We start from the raw sequence: 12,094 nt of genomic DNA on the forward strand, positions 1-12,094 counted from the left end.
GTAGGATAATAAGAATTTATAAATAATAATCAAATGTTTGCTAATCTGTACCTTCAGGTTAGCACCTTGATAGTGAAGAATATGGAGGGAATGTTATCGGGATGTCATTTGGAATGGATTTTGTTTAACAGCACTCTGTGCAAATCTGTCAACAATTTTTTAAATCTTTTTTTGCACTCTGACAGCTTCTATGCAAGTGGTGCTGAGCTGCTTTGAGTGCTGCAGACGCACGCCACGTGACAGCCTGAAAACAAAAATAATATTTATTTATTTAAGGGAAAGATGAGCTTTCTTGTCATAGATGCAAAACAGTTAAAAAAAAAAACCAAACGGAAAAAACGCATCTGATTAGATGGATAATATTTGAATACCCCAGCCCCACCCTCCCGGGAAAAATATTAAAAGTGATTCCCATGTGTTTATTTTTTGGACGGTTAATCGTCTTGTAGATTTTCGTCGTGCTAATCTTTATTCGGACGCACTTTAAGCGGACGTGCGCGTGGGTTGCCGAGTCGCCAGAAGAGGGCATTCGGATTCTGCCTGGTTAAAGTTGCTTGGGGGGGGTGCAGACGCGCGCATTAACAACAGCGTCACGCCGATTCAACTGCTTGTGTGAAGAAGGCACGTGGATGAGGGGGAAAAATAAGGTGGATATTTGGATTATTTGGTGAGGTTTTTTTTGCAGTGACTTGTGCGGAGAGCAGCGTTACTTTGCGCTGTGCGCCATGGGTGGTCCAGACTGAGCATCCCTCCGGTCAGACGACACCGAGATTTTGCCCTGCACGGGAAAGGAATCTAAACGCTGCTTTTTTTTTTTTTTTTTGGGTGGAAAATCGATGAATATTACGTTAATTGAGAAGCTCTCCGACGTGGGTTCGTGATGAATCTTCAGGTGCGTGAAGAGATCGCCACGGTCCACTTGGATGGGACTGCGCCTGCTGCAGTGGGCATTTCTTTTTGGCTTCAACTTAGACACGGCTGCTGTTTTTGCAGTAAAAGCACGGACGTTGATTTTTGAATGTGGATTGTATCAAAATCTATCGAGCGGAGATAATTGTGCCGCGGTTTAAATGCTCATTTGAACCGGACTGCGCATTAAGGAGAAGCGGGGAGCAGGTGCGCTCAGACCCGGCTTGAGAATTAGGACGCTACCTGTTAGTGGACATGCGGATCCGAATCCAGTAACAGGACTTGACAGATAACGCGGATATGGGTAAGTGGCTCCTTTTTTTATAATTAACAATGTTTATATTCTTGCAAGGTGCACGCCAATATCTTCCTCAATTACAATGCATTGTAACGAGAAACTAATTAAGTCGCACCAAAAAGGTTTTTCGGAAAACACTGCCAAAAACGTATTTGAGAGGCTTCAGGAATCAGTGCTGAATCCTGTGCATTAATTTTCAGTGGCAGCGCTGCAGTGCTCACACCTCCCCCCTTCCTTCCCTCCCTCCCCCCCCCCTCCACCCCCATTTGGCTGTAAGGTTTATTACAGACTAAAGGGACTTCATTTGTAATTTGCAAGCCTGTGCAGTCAATGACAGTAGCCTGAATGGTGTGCATTGCAAATGAGTATTGTTTTTTTCATCTCTATTTTAATTTTCTCTTGACCAATTTGAATGGCTGGCTCGCTGACATGCTCAGGGAGTCACAGGAATGCTAATCACATCAATGTTGGAAGCCTGTCAATGTTCTAAAAGCATAGCTCTCGCTAAACCTATCGAGCGTCCTTAATCTGCTCAAAATAAAATTATACGATCCAGTTGTCGATGATCCCAAACTTTAATATTTGTTGGCGTGGTGCACATTTGAACACGGACCATGCAAGTGTCTGCAAGTGGTAATGGCATGACTTTAAAAAAAAAAGTCACTAAATGATCAGTGCAATATTTGTGCATAAACTACGCTACATTATTGGAATTGAGAGTTTTGCTTTGTTATTGCTGTCCTGATTTCCTCATGTGCGCATATGACCACACACTCACCCTCACTCTGATTTTCGTTTTGATAATATATTCTGCACACACATACACACATGCACACACACACACATTTTCCACTGTATAATTAGTCCTTGTTATCCATCATTTGCCTACCCAGTAGTATTATCAGTGGTAGTCTAATCTCCCCGCCAGCCATTGGAAACCAGTAGTCTGTACAGATGATCAAGTTCACTGCTACTGCTATGCCATTAATTGTGAGGCAGTGTGATATATTGACCCACGGTGGGTTTCTGCACCGCATCAATATACGAAACAGCCGCATGCACGCCAGACTGCACTGTGTGACTCAAATGCAATTTACGTGCAAAGAAAGTAAGCCTATAAGGTGATTGCCTGGCTTTTTGTTCATTAAATAGTATGAAAGCATATGAAAGCAAAATACAGAAACCAAATATTCCAGTTTATAATTTTCATTTTTTGCAAGCAAGGTCAAATTAGCTCAACGGTAGATAGCAGATGACCTTCTGCCGGCGCCTCCGCATCCAAAAGGCAGCGTTCACAAAATGTCATGTGAGAAGCTGCAAGGGCAAGGGTCACTCGGGCCCTTGAGAGCAATATCGTGTTTTTAATACGCACAAATTCAGAAGGGAATCGATCGCAGGTCACTGAGAGTTACAATATGGCATGTCGTTCTAACGATACCCGGTTGTGCCTGATATTAAAGCCCAGTGATCCCATCAACCTCACTAAGCCCATAACTTGACTTTCAGATAATAACAGCTCCAACATATTCTTAAATTTAATGACAGTATAACTAAAGTCGTTTTGTTTGGGTCCCACACGGCAATTGGCAAAGTTTTCTCTCTGCAAAGAAATGTCCGGATACTCTCATTCACCTCAACATCATGTAGGTTCCCATGGAGACAAACTTAGTTTGATTCTGTGAATATCTCTTCTACTTCCTGCTTGTTGAATTCGGATCTGAAGTAGCTTGATGATGATCAAACTAAATGTGGTGTGTTCTCATGCGGATTCCATAAATACGATTATGTGAGATGAAACAAAAACTCCAATGACACATACGATTTTTATTTCTTCGGCTTCCCCTGAACGCTACATTACGACTAAACTACTCAACATGACATGCCCTAACATGACAGCTTAACATGACAGTGAAGATCGAGCACTTTACAGAGCAGGTTGACTTCCCGCGTAGTCGACATCAAAAGCAACCTTCTATAATCCTCAAACCTGACCTGAACTTTCAAGCCTCCTAACATCAATGACATTTGTTTACAAACCAGCTCTTTTGACATAAATGTCAAACACAATCTCCATCATACAGGTCATTGTTTGGGAGTTGTAGCTTTTGTCGTTCTTTTTCTCGACTTGTACATCGAGCTCGAGAAATGCTGCTGACAACTTGTAATTGACTCCATTGTCTTGTTAGGACTGTGCATATATTCCAGATATTAAAAAAATCTTCCTGAAATTCTCAATGGCCAACACAACCCTGATATGAAAGCTAAAATATATTTTAATTTCACTCTTATTGTGGCCTCCATAGCCTCCACTGTATAGGTCCCTCAGCTTCACAGAGGAAGGCTAAAGCTAATTGACTGACTGGCACGACTCCCACGTTCGGCTCACGTCAAAGTATTTCTAATTAATATTGGCTTACTTCTATTTTACGCCATAATTGGTGGTTTGTTAGTCATGTAAAGCATTTTCTCCACTATAAAGATTTTATATTCACGTACATTTTAGGAAGTTTGCAGATACGGAACATGCCAAATGGTGCTTTATGAATTGGCACAGTTACTATATTGCTCCAGTAATTCAAATCCTAAAGTTTGTTTGTCAAAAGCGAGTTTCGACAGGGACAGAGAGCGAAACGTGTGGGCTGGTTATTTTTGTTATGCTCACTCTTATTATCGCTTCACCTGCATGGAGCTGTTGCTATCAAGGGAAATCAGGAATCAGACAAGATTGAAAAGCAAAACACACTCGCCTTCTTTGTGTGTGTGTGTGTGTTCACCAAAAATACCCTCGCTTTTTTTTCCTGTCTCGGTAAAGCGTTACCAATTCAAGGGCATGCCGGGCAATTGTTTTATATATCAGCGGTCTAACTTGCCAGACCTTACCATCACCCCAAAAATAATTGGAGAGTAATACGTGGTATCTCCCTGTCTTTTGAAACCGAGCAAAAATATAAAACGACCAACCGCTTTGGTAAAAATCTTCAGTGCGGGTTCAGGAGATGTCGCATGATTGTTAGTTGGATCTAACAAAGGTGCGTATTGTAGGCACAGGAGAAGAACAAAGCTTTAGGAGAATAGCACATTAGGTAAAAGGGTAATAGAGACACCTCGGAAGGGTGACTTTTGCACCTTGGTGAATGCCATTAGAGGAGGCATTAGCGTACAGAGCACTCATTAACCACATAAGGTTTCGGTAAGAGTGGTGCGAGGTGAATGAATAAGGAGGCAGTCACATCCAATAGAACAGGCCTGATATTCACATGGGAAATACAAGCCAGCTCGTGGGATTTAAATCGAAATTGGAATCAAAAAGTCGAACGGCCCACGCGCTCGTTCCCGCAGTCAAACTTGTGTATCACAATTAACGATACAACAATACACACGGGATTTTCGTATTATACCGTCGTATTTTAAAAAATGATGTATAGACAAGCGTTCGCTCCATCTGCGAGGGATGATGAAAGATTTTTGTGAAAGTGTATTTTTGTGTTGTACTCTGACACACACACTTCCAATACACATATGGGATACACAGATGCTTGGCTAGAAACTAAATGGCTATGTTAGAAAACATATGTTCAATCATGCCCCTCGGCTATTCGATTTTCGAGAATTATCACTGACAAATCCAAAGGAGATTATGCCGAAGCTATGATCGCTCTCTACGTCAACTACAAGTATCGATGTAGACATAAAGAATACAAGTTCAGGTGAGCTCGGCAGCAAAGAGGGAGTTTTTTTTTTTTAGTGAGTTATCATGTCCGCCAACCTCCCGTATTAACTTTTGTAAAGCAGTTAAACGGTATGCACCATTCATATCACCCTTTGTTAATGATAGGAAAGGCTATACTAGCACACACTGTAACCCCGCACCACCTTCTCAAGGGGAAATCAATATATTTTAATGAGAAATCATTAGCGACTCTGTAAAGAGGAACACTTTGAATGTAAATGACTGTCTCGTCTTTGAACGTCAAGTGGTATGACACCATTCCGCTGAACACTCAGCTGGATTTTTATTTCTTAATTTTAAAGCAAGCGTTCGGTCCAACGGGTGCTTCTCACTGCACGTGCAAACATTCTTTTGCGAGCATTTTTTTTTAATTTACCGTATTTTTCAGTCTATATCAGGTAATGAGGTGTATGACTGCACATTAATGGAAATAAACCAGTACAGCAAAGGAGTTAAACTTTATTCAATTTGAGTTTGACATCCATATATAAGGTTCTACATTTTTAGAAAATAAAAGCATTTAAAGTGTTCCGTATCATCGGAAAAATACGGTAAATTTTCATTGTTGTTCATTAGCACGCTATTCTCACAGATGAATTCAAACAAAACTTATTTTTCTCAGTTTGCAAGAAAACCACAATAACAGTAATGGGGTGTGACTATTTCAATTTGTCCATATATGAGAAACAAAAACAGTGTCCACACCCTGTGATGCCCCGTCGGGGTCTGGAGGGAAGAGGAAATTGTGGGATTAGGTTTGAGAGAGTGGCACCACAGAAAATGTGATAAAGTAATCACCACTGAGTGGATTAAGTGAGGAAAGGATTTCTCACAAGCAGTGAATGTCAGCCATACAGATATATTTGCAGGTAGCTGACACAGGCTGAAGTGGTCAAGGCAGAATGATTTATTCCTTCAAATCATTTGAAGGGTAGCAGCGATGTTGATATGTTTTTAATTTTCTCTGCTGTAGCTTATCTGCTTGACTTTCTTTTTTCTGGCTTTCAGGCTCTGCTCTGCAACGTCGTTGGATAATACTCCAACTGCTGATGCAGGTGTGGCTAGCAGCAAGTCCGGCTCAAACAGAGCGTCCATGCCCGAAAAGCTGCCGCTGCGATGGAAAAATTGTGTACTGTGAGTCGAGTGCATTTCGCGATGTCCCCAAGAACCTCTCGGGCGGTTGCGAAGGCCTGTCGTTGAGGTACAACAGCCTCGTCAACCTTCGAGCCGGCCAGTTTGTCGGCTTGAACCACCTCATCTGGCTTTACTTAGACCATAATTACATCACAACCGTGGATGGGATGGCCTTCCAGGGAGTTCGCCGGCTAAAAGAACTGATCTTGAGCTCCAACAAGATCACGTCCCTTCTCAACACCACATTCCATCCCGTACCCAATTTGCGCAACCTTGATCTGTCGTACAACAAACTGGAAGTGTTGCAGCCGGGGCAATTTCAAGGACTACGGAAGCTACTCAGTCTTCACGTACGTTCCAATTCCCTAAAGATCCTTCCGCTGCGTCTCTTCCAAGACTGCAGAAATCTCGAGTTTATTGATCTGGGTTACAACCGCTTGCGCAGTATCAGTCGGAATGCACTCTCCGGCCTCGTCAAGCTCACCGAGTTACACCTGGAACATAACCAATTCTCAAAGATCAATTTTTCACATTTCCCCCGTCTCTACAATTTGCGATCACTTTACCTGCAGTGGAATCGCATTCGCTCCATGAGCCAGGGCCTAACCTGGATTTGGGCGTCCGTCCAAAAACTTGATTTATCTGGGAATGATCTGTCAGAATTAGATGCTGCTATTTACCAGTATTTACCCAACCTGCAAACCCTCAATTTGGACTCCAACAAGTTGACCAATGTGTCCCAAGAGGTGGTCGACGCCTGGGTCTCTGTCACGACAATTAGCTTGGCTGGAAATATTTGGGACTGCGGTCCAGCCATTTGTCCTTTGGTTTCTTGGCTGCGAAAATTCAGGGGCGCAAAGGAAACCACTATGATATGCGCCTCTCCAAAGAAAGCCCAAGGTGAGAAAGTGATGGATGCCGTCGAAGCTTTCGGGGTGTGTCAATTGAACCAAGTTACGATGCTCACCGCGAGCGTTCCACCCACTCCATCCAACATCTCCGCGCAGCCCGAACATCACCCGGCAATTCTGGCTTCACCCACTCGCTCCGGAAAGAGAGCTGAAGGCTCCATCAGGGGTCCGACTTCATCAGCGGTGACCCAGTCAGTGGCACTTCCTCCAGATCAAGATCTGGAACCCGTGTCCTTTCATAAGATCGTTGCAGGAAGCGTGGCCCTTTTTCTCTCCGTTGCGATGATCCTACTGGTGATCTACGTGTCGTGGAAACGCTACCCCAGCAGCGTCAAGCAACTGCAGGAGAACTCCTCGACGGCCCGTAAGCGGCGCAAGAAGTCAAAGGAAACCGAGCGCACCTTGAGCTCTCCCCTGCAGGAGTACTATGTGGACTATAAACCCAACAATTCAGAAGCCATGGATGTGCTTGTCAATGGGACCGGAACCTGCACTTACACCATCTCAGGCTCCCGAGAATGTGAGGTATGACCCGCACCACCGCCGCTCCACCTAAACAAAACTCTGTCCACAGGGAAACCACCAGAGGTAATTATTTACTCTACATTGAGTGTTTAATTCCTAAACTGAGCTACAGACAAGAGTAGTTCAGGGGTGCACAAGTCTGGTCCTCAATCAATGAAACATCTGAAACAAGCTGGAAAGGGGGTCTTGAGGACTAGACTTGGGCACCCCTGCTATAGTTTTACATAATTCATTGTGAAACCTTATCTAAGTTGTGCTCAAGCTGTTCCACATAGAATACTTAAAAAAAAGCATACATTTAGCAGATTTCCTATTCATGTCCTCTTTATGTGCTGTGTGCTGTTTTTTTTGCCGTACTATTACCGTATTTTCTGCACTTAAAGGCGCACCTAAAAACCTCCAATTTTCTCAAAAGCCGACAGTGCGCCTTATAATCAGGTGCGCCTTATATATGGAGCAATATTTAGCTACTACAGCAGGCATGTCAAAAGTCCGGCCCGCGGGCCAAATGTATATATCTTATAGATGGACAAAGTTTTAAAATGAGCCATTCATTGAAGGTGCACCTTATAATCTGGTGTGCCTTATAGTGCGGAAAATACAGTACATGTTGTAGAATGCACTGCAAATAAGTACATGCATTTTGACGAGAGAGCACCTCTCCAGCCGTCTGAAAGTTGTTTCAACTGCGGGCTTTGTCTCAGGGTGAGCTCATCCAAGGCCACTTCTGAATAGTTCATTGTTTGATTCTAAGCCAACCAAGGAAGTAATTGAATGCATGAACGTGAGGTTCCACTTGCTTTTATTTTGGAATGTCTAGCTTTATCTGTCTCACTGTTTCATCTATTACTGTTTTGGAGTGCAGACAGTAACTATCAGTCAGCAGTCCGCAAAGTCCACAGTTCATTTCAAAATGTGCTCTGATCTTGTTTCTACATTTCGTTCCCCCTTTACAGACATAAATCATTCGGCGGCACATGCTCGCCCACCTCACAGCCTTTATGTCTCTGCATGGGCCTTGTGGCTGGATGGGTTTCAATCTGTTCATCTCTTCTGAGTTCCTTATTTCTGTTGTCTTTCATTCTGAGTTGGAGCCTGACTCACTTGACCTTTACGTCTTTTGTCCAACTTCAAGCCCTCTTGGCATGAATTTGGGTTTAACAAAAGAGATCATTTGTATCTTTTCAGTCTAAGACTTATTCCATCGCTTTGTACCTCTGCCAGATGTTCAGCTCCTGTGGATTTAATACACAGCTCTATTAATGACGTTTTCATACAAGCTCTCAATCAAAACAGAATGTTATATATATGGGAAGGTAGACAAGGGCAAGCTGTCTGTATTTTCTTGGAGATGCACTCCCTCAAGTTGGATCCGTTGGTCTTCAATTAGCCATGTGGGAGACATCAAACATGCTCTTTGCTTGGGAGAACATTGCTCCCGTACACTAATCCTATCAGTTTCACACTCTGGTTCCATGCCACTGCTTTCTGCACCTCACACTTTGATCCATGCTTAATGAGGATGTTAGCGCTCCAATACTGCAATTCAACTCGGAAAAGATTGCTGTTTTTTCCCCCCGCTTGCACAATGCAAAACGATTTTTTACTTTTTAATTGATTTATTATTTACTCTGGTTGCAACTCTAATACATTTAATTCACTCAGTAACCCGAATTTTCTAACGTCCCAAGATTCCCAATACAGAACACGGCACTGTAAATATTACTCAGCTCAGTTTAAAAATAGACAAACTAATCAAGAAGAGTTTATTCCCTCCGACTGAATCACGTATAGGTCAGCGTCGACTTTAACAAGCGGAATTGACATACAAGCTGGTTAAAGCATACGGGATCGGCAAGTGGTTGCTGCCCATGTGGGGATTGAGAAGCCATTTCAGTAGGACGGAGCAGTCGACAGGCGGACATGAGGGCCAGACAGAAGGCTCAAGAAATGAAGCAGCCAGTCGGATTTGACAGCCTGACTGGCAGGCATCAGTTCACAGGTCATTGCCCATTGACGGCTGTCCATTCTGTGATTAGTCATGGTTCCATTTTTTTTTTTTTTTTTTAGAGTGATACTCACTGCTATCTATTTAAATTAAAGGATTTTTTAATACGTAATAGAAAACCATCCCATGGAATGGAGAGTAAGAGCCACTTCAGGCTTTTTGAAACGTTATGCGGTAGATAGGATATCTTTCCACTGCGTAGCATTTAACTTCCCCAAATGAAAGCTGGAAACACAATCTTATGAATGGAGAATGAATCCAAAATCTATTTCCACCCCCCCACCCCTTTTAATTTTGCAATCATGGATTAACTACAGAGCATTTGGAGGATTTAACATTTTGGAGGCACATTTGTAAGAATGCGGCAATTATGGTAAAAAGGACAATCAAGTCAATTTAGCCAACATCCTCTATCGTGAAAATAACGCATCAATCAACATTAGCGTAACACGCTTCGGGTTAGCATATTGATGTTTGGAACCTCTGACCATTACGGTTGATGAAGGCAGAATAATCTCCTCGCTACATGTATGCTTGAGTGCTATTAAATTGGTGGCTGTTAATCTGGTTGTCTTTTCGACTGTGAATTAATTCACCTTCAGGGGCATTATATTATAAATTGAATCAGATAAGGTAAGGGAGGGGTGAGAAAAAAGGAATGGGTAAGTGGACCAAGAATGATGTCCAAGTTAAAGTTAAAGAAGAATTAATAGTTTGACCGTAAGAGTCCCCTTGCTAACCTGAGAGGCATCGTCCAACTGATTTATCGACTATCTTTAAACGTCTGCAGCAAATAATAATTTATTTGGAAAATCATAAAGTTGCACTAAGAGAGAAAATGGGAATACTCGTGCTTCCTCTCTCAGAATCGATGACACGCTGCAGGCTGGCCCGTTCATCAGGTCACAATTGGTAGAAGCAGCTTTTTCAATTTTGCTTCGTTCCTACCGAACAAACTTTCTGTTTCAGTTCATCAACGTCAAGACTAAGAATAAATATTCAGCACATCGTTTTTCAGTTTCCCCCCCAGACAGGGCCAAGGATTTGGGTGAAGGACACTTACAGGGAAGTTGCAAATTTATTCTTGATGGGAGGGGCTGTGGCTGACATGAACATTATATTATTGCCTGATGAATGCAACAGGCCAAGTACATCAGGATTTATGCACGCCGGTGAAACTGCAATGCAGGTAGCCCCCTTGTACGTATTAATTTATTTCTTAAAATGCACAATGCAACCTATAATTGTGGCATGTGTGTGAATTGCACTCAAGCATCACATTGTGTTTGTGCTTGAAATGAGCAATTACAGTACAGCCCCATGGTGGCTTGGAGTGATAGTAAAACAAACATTCCAATGAATGAATGTAAAATATGTGGAACAATAAACGGGCACACTGTCGAGGGTAGGTTTTGGTTTAAATCTGGCACCAAGCTCAGTGGGAGTATGACAGACAGAAAGACTGCAAATTTATTTAACAACAACTCTTCTTAATTCGTTACTCTTCCATCCATGACACTTTTTTAAAAAAAAATCTCCCTCCTGTCATTTTTCCTCGTTTCGAGCTTTCCCTGTACGTTTTGCCATCTTTTTTGGATTCGACCAAATGCTGACAATATGTTGCGAGCTGATAAGCAAAGCGCAAGCTGCTGCGGCTGAGCTTGTCTTCACCATTGCCCGTGTTGCCATGAAAAGAACCAGACAAAAGTCCAGCTGCAGGGAACAGAGACTGCCTGAACCGTATCGTCCGTCGAGATGTACGTGCCGTGTCTCACAATGCAGGTGATCACTGGGCAGCTTGGAGACTGTGGTGCCCTGGGCAGGCCACCTTTTTTTTTTTTTTTTCAGATTTAAGGCAACTCTGCTGTACCTCCGTCTGAAATCTTAATCTCAGGTGTAAAATGAATGTAGAGTATATGTTAAAAGCAATGCTTTGAAAATACCCCAGAATTCAAAAGAATCCAAAATTGCTTGTGTTGATGGCACCAAGGCTGAAGCACTCTATTGCTCCACCATCTTGTATATAAAAATACAATAGTCTAATCATTGCTGTTTCCTCACATACCTGCTAATTAGCCATTTCCTTCCATTCCAAGGATTTAATCTTTAAAGTTGATTAGATTTTTTCGTACAGTATATCAAGGTCATCTTGCATTCACGACTATCTGTGCATTGAATTTTTTCGTCATCCGTCTCCCCCTCACCACCCCCGTCCTATCCGCTTCCCTTGCCAATTTATTAGGTGTGCCAAGATAAAAACTAATGCTCTACAATACAACCACCATGCAATAAATCCTCCCTTCAGTGTTCAGTAATCTGTTGAATATGTTTATTAGAGGTGATGATTCAATTCCTAGTGTTGTACCCGATTGGTTTATGCAGATGGTAATATTTTACTATTCATGTTAACTAACCGTCACTCTGTATTAGGGTGCCAAATGTCAATCCAAAGATGTGATTGCCTTCACTATACAATTGAGGCTGTCAAGAACGCTTAAGCTGTTTATGTGGATCCCAGCAAACTGAGTCAAGACCAATTGTGCAAGGTTTAATAAATAAAAGTGCGTACTTAATGTTAA

The 12,094-nt window shown here is 42.4% G+C and overlaps 1 protein-coding gene across 4 annotated transcripts in view; it reads left to right on the forward strand.

Moving 5' to 3' along the window:
• The first annotated feature begins 535 nt into the window (after positions 1–535).
• LOC148389463 (leucine-rich repeat transmembrane neuronal protein 4) overlaps positions 536–12,094 on the forward strand; it is a 39,000-nt gene continuing 27,441 nt past the window's right edge. For 2 of the 4 annotated variants that reach the window (XR_015861807.1, XR_015861808.1), the window contains exons 1-2: positions 537–1,213; positions 5,946–7,570. Coding sequence is in view for 2 of the 4 variants with exons in the window: in XM_088392477.1 (XP_088248603.1) it covers positions 1,210–1,213; positions 5,946–7,507 (1,566 nt within the window). In the remaining 2 variants the exon portion in view is untranslated. Of the gene's footprint in view, positions 1,214–5,945; positions 7,571–12,094 lie in introns of all 4 variants that reach the window. The other 2 variants (XM_088392477.1, XM_088392476.1) reach the window with 2 other exon arrangements.

This window comes from Syngnathus floridae, chromosome 12 (genome assembly GCF_059516105.1).
Source record: "Syngnathus floridae isolate MCC-2025c chromosome 12, RoL_Sflo_1.0, whole genome shotgun sequence".
Classification (NCBI taxonomy): domain Eukaryota; kingdom Metazoa; phylum Chordata; class Actinopteri; order Syngnathiformes; family Syngnathidae; genus Syngnathus; species Syngnathus floridae.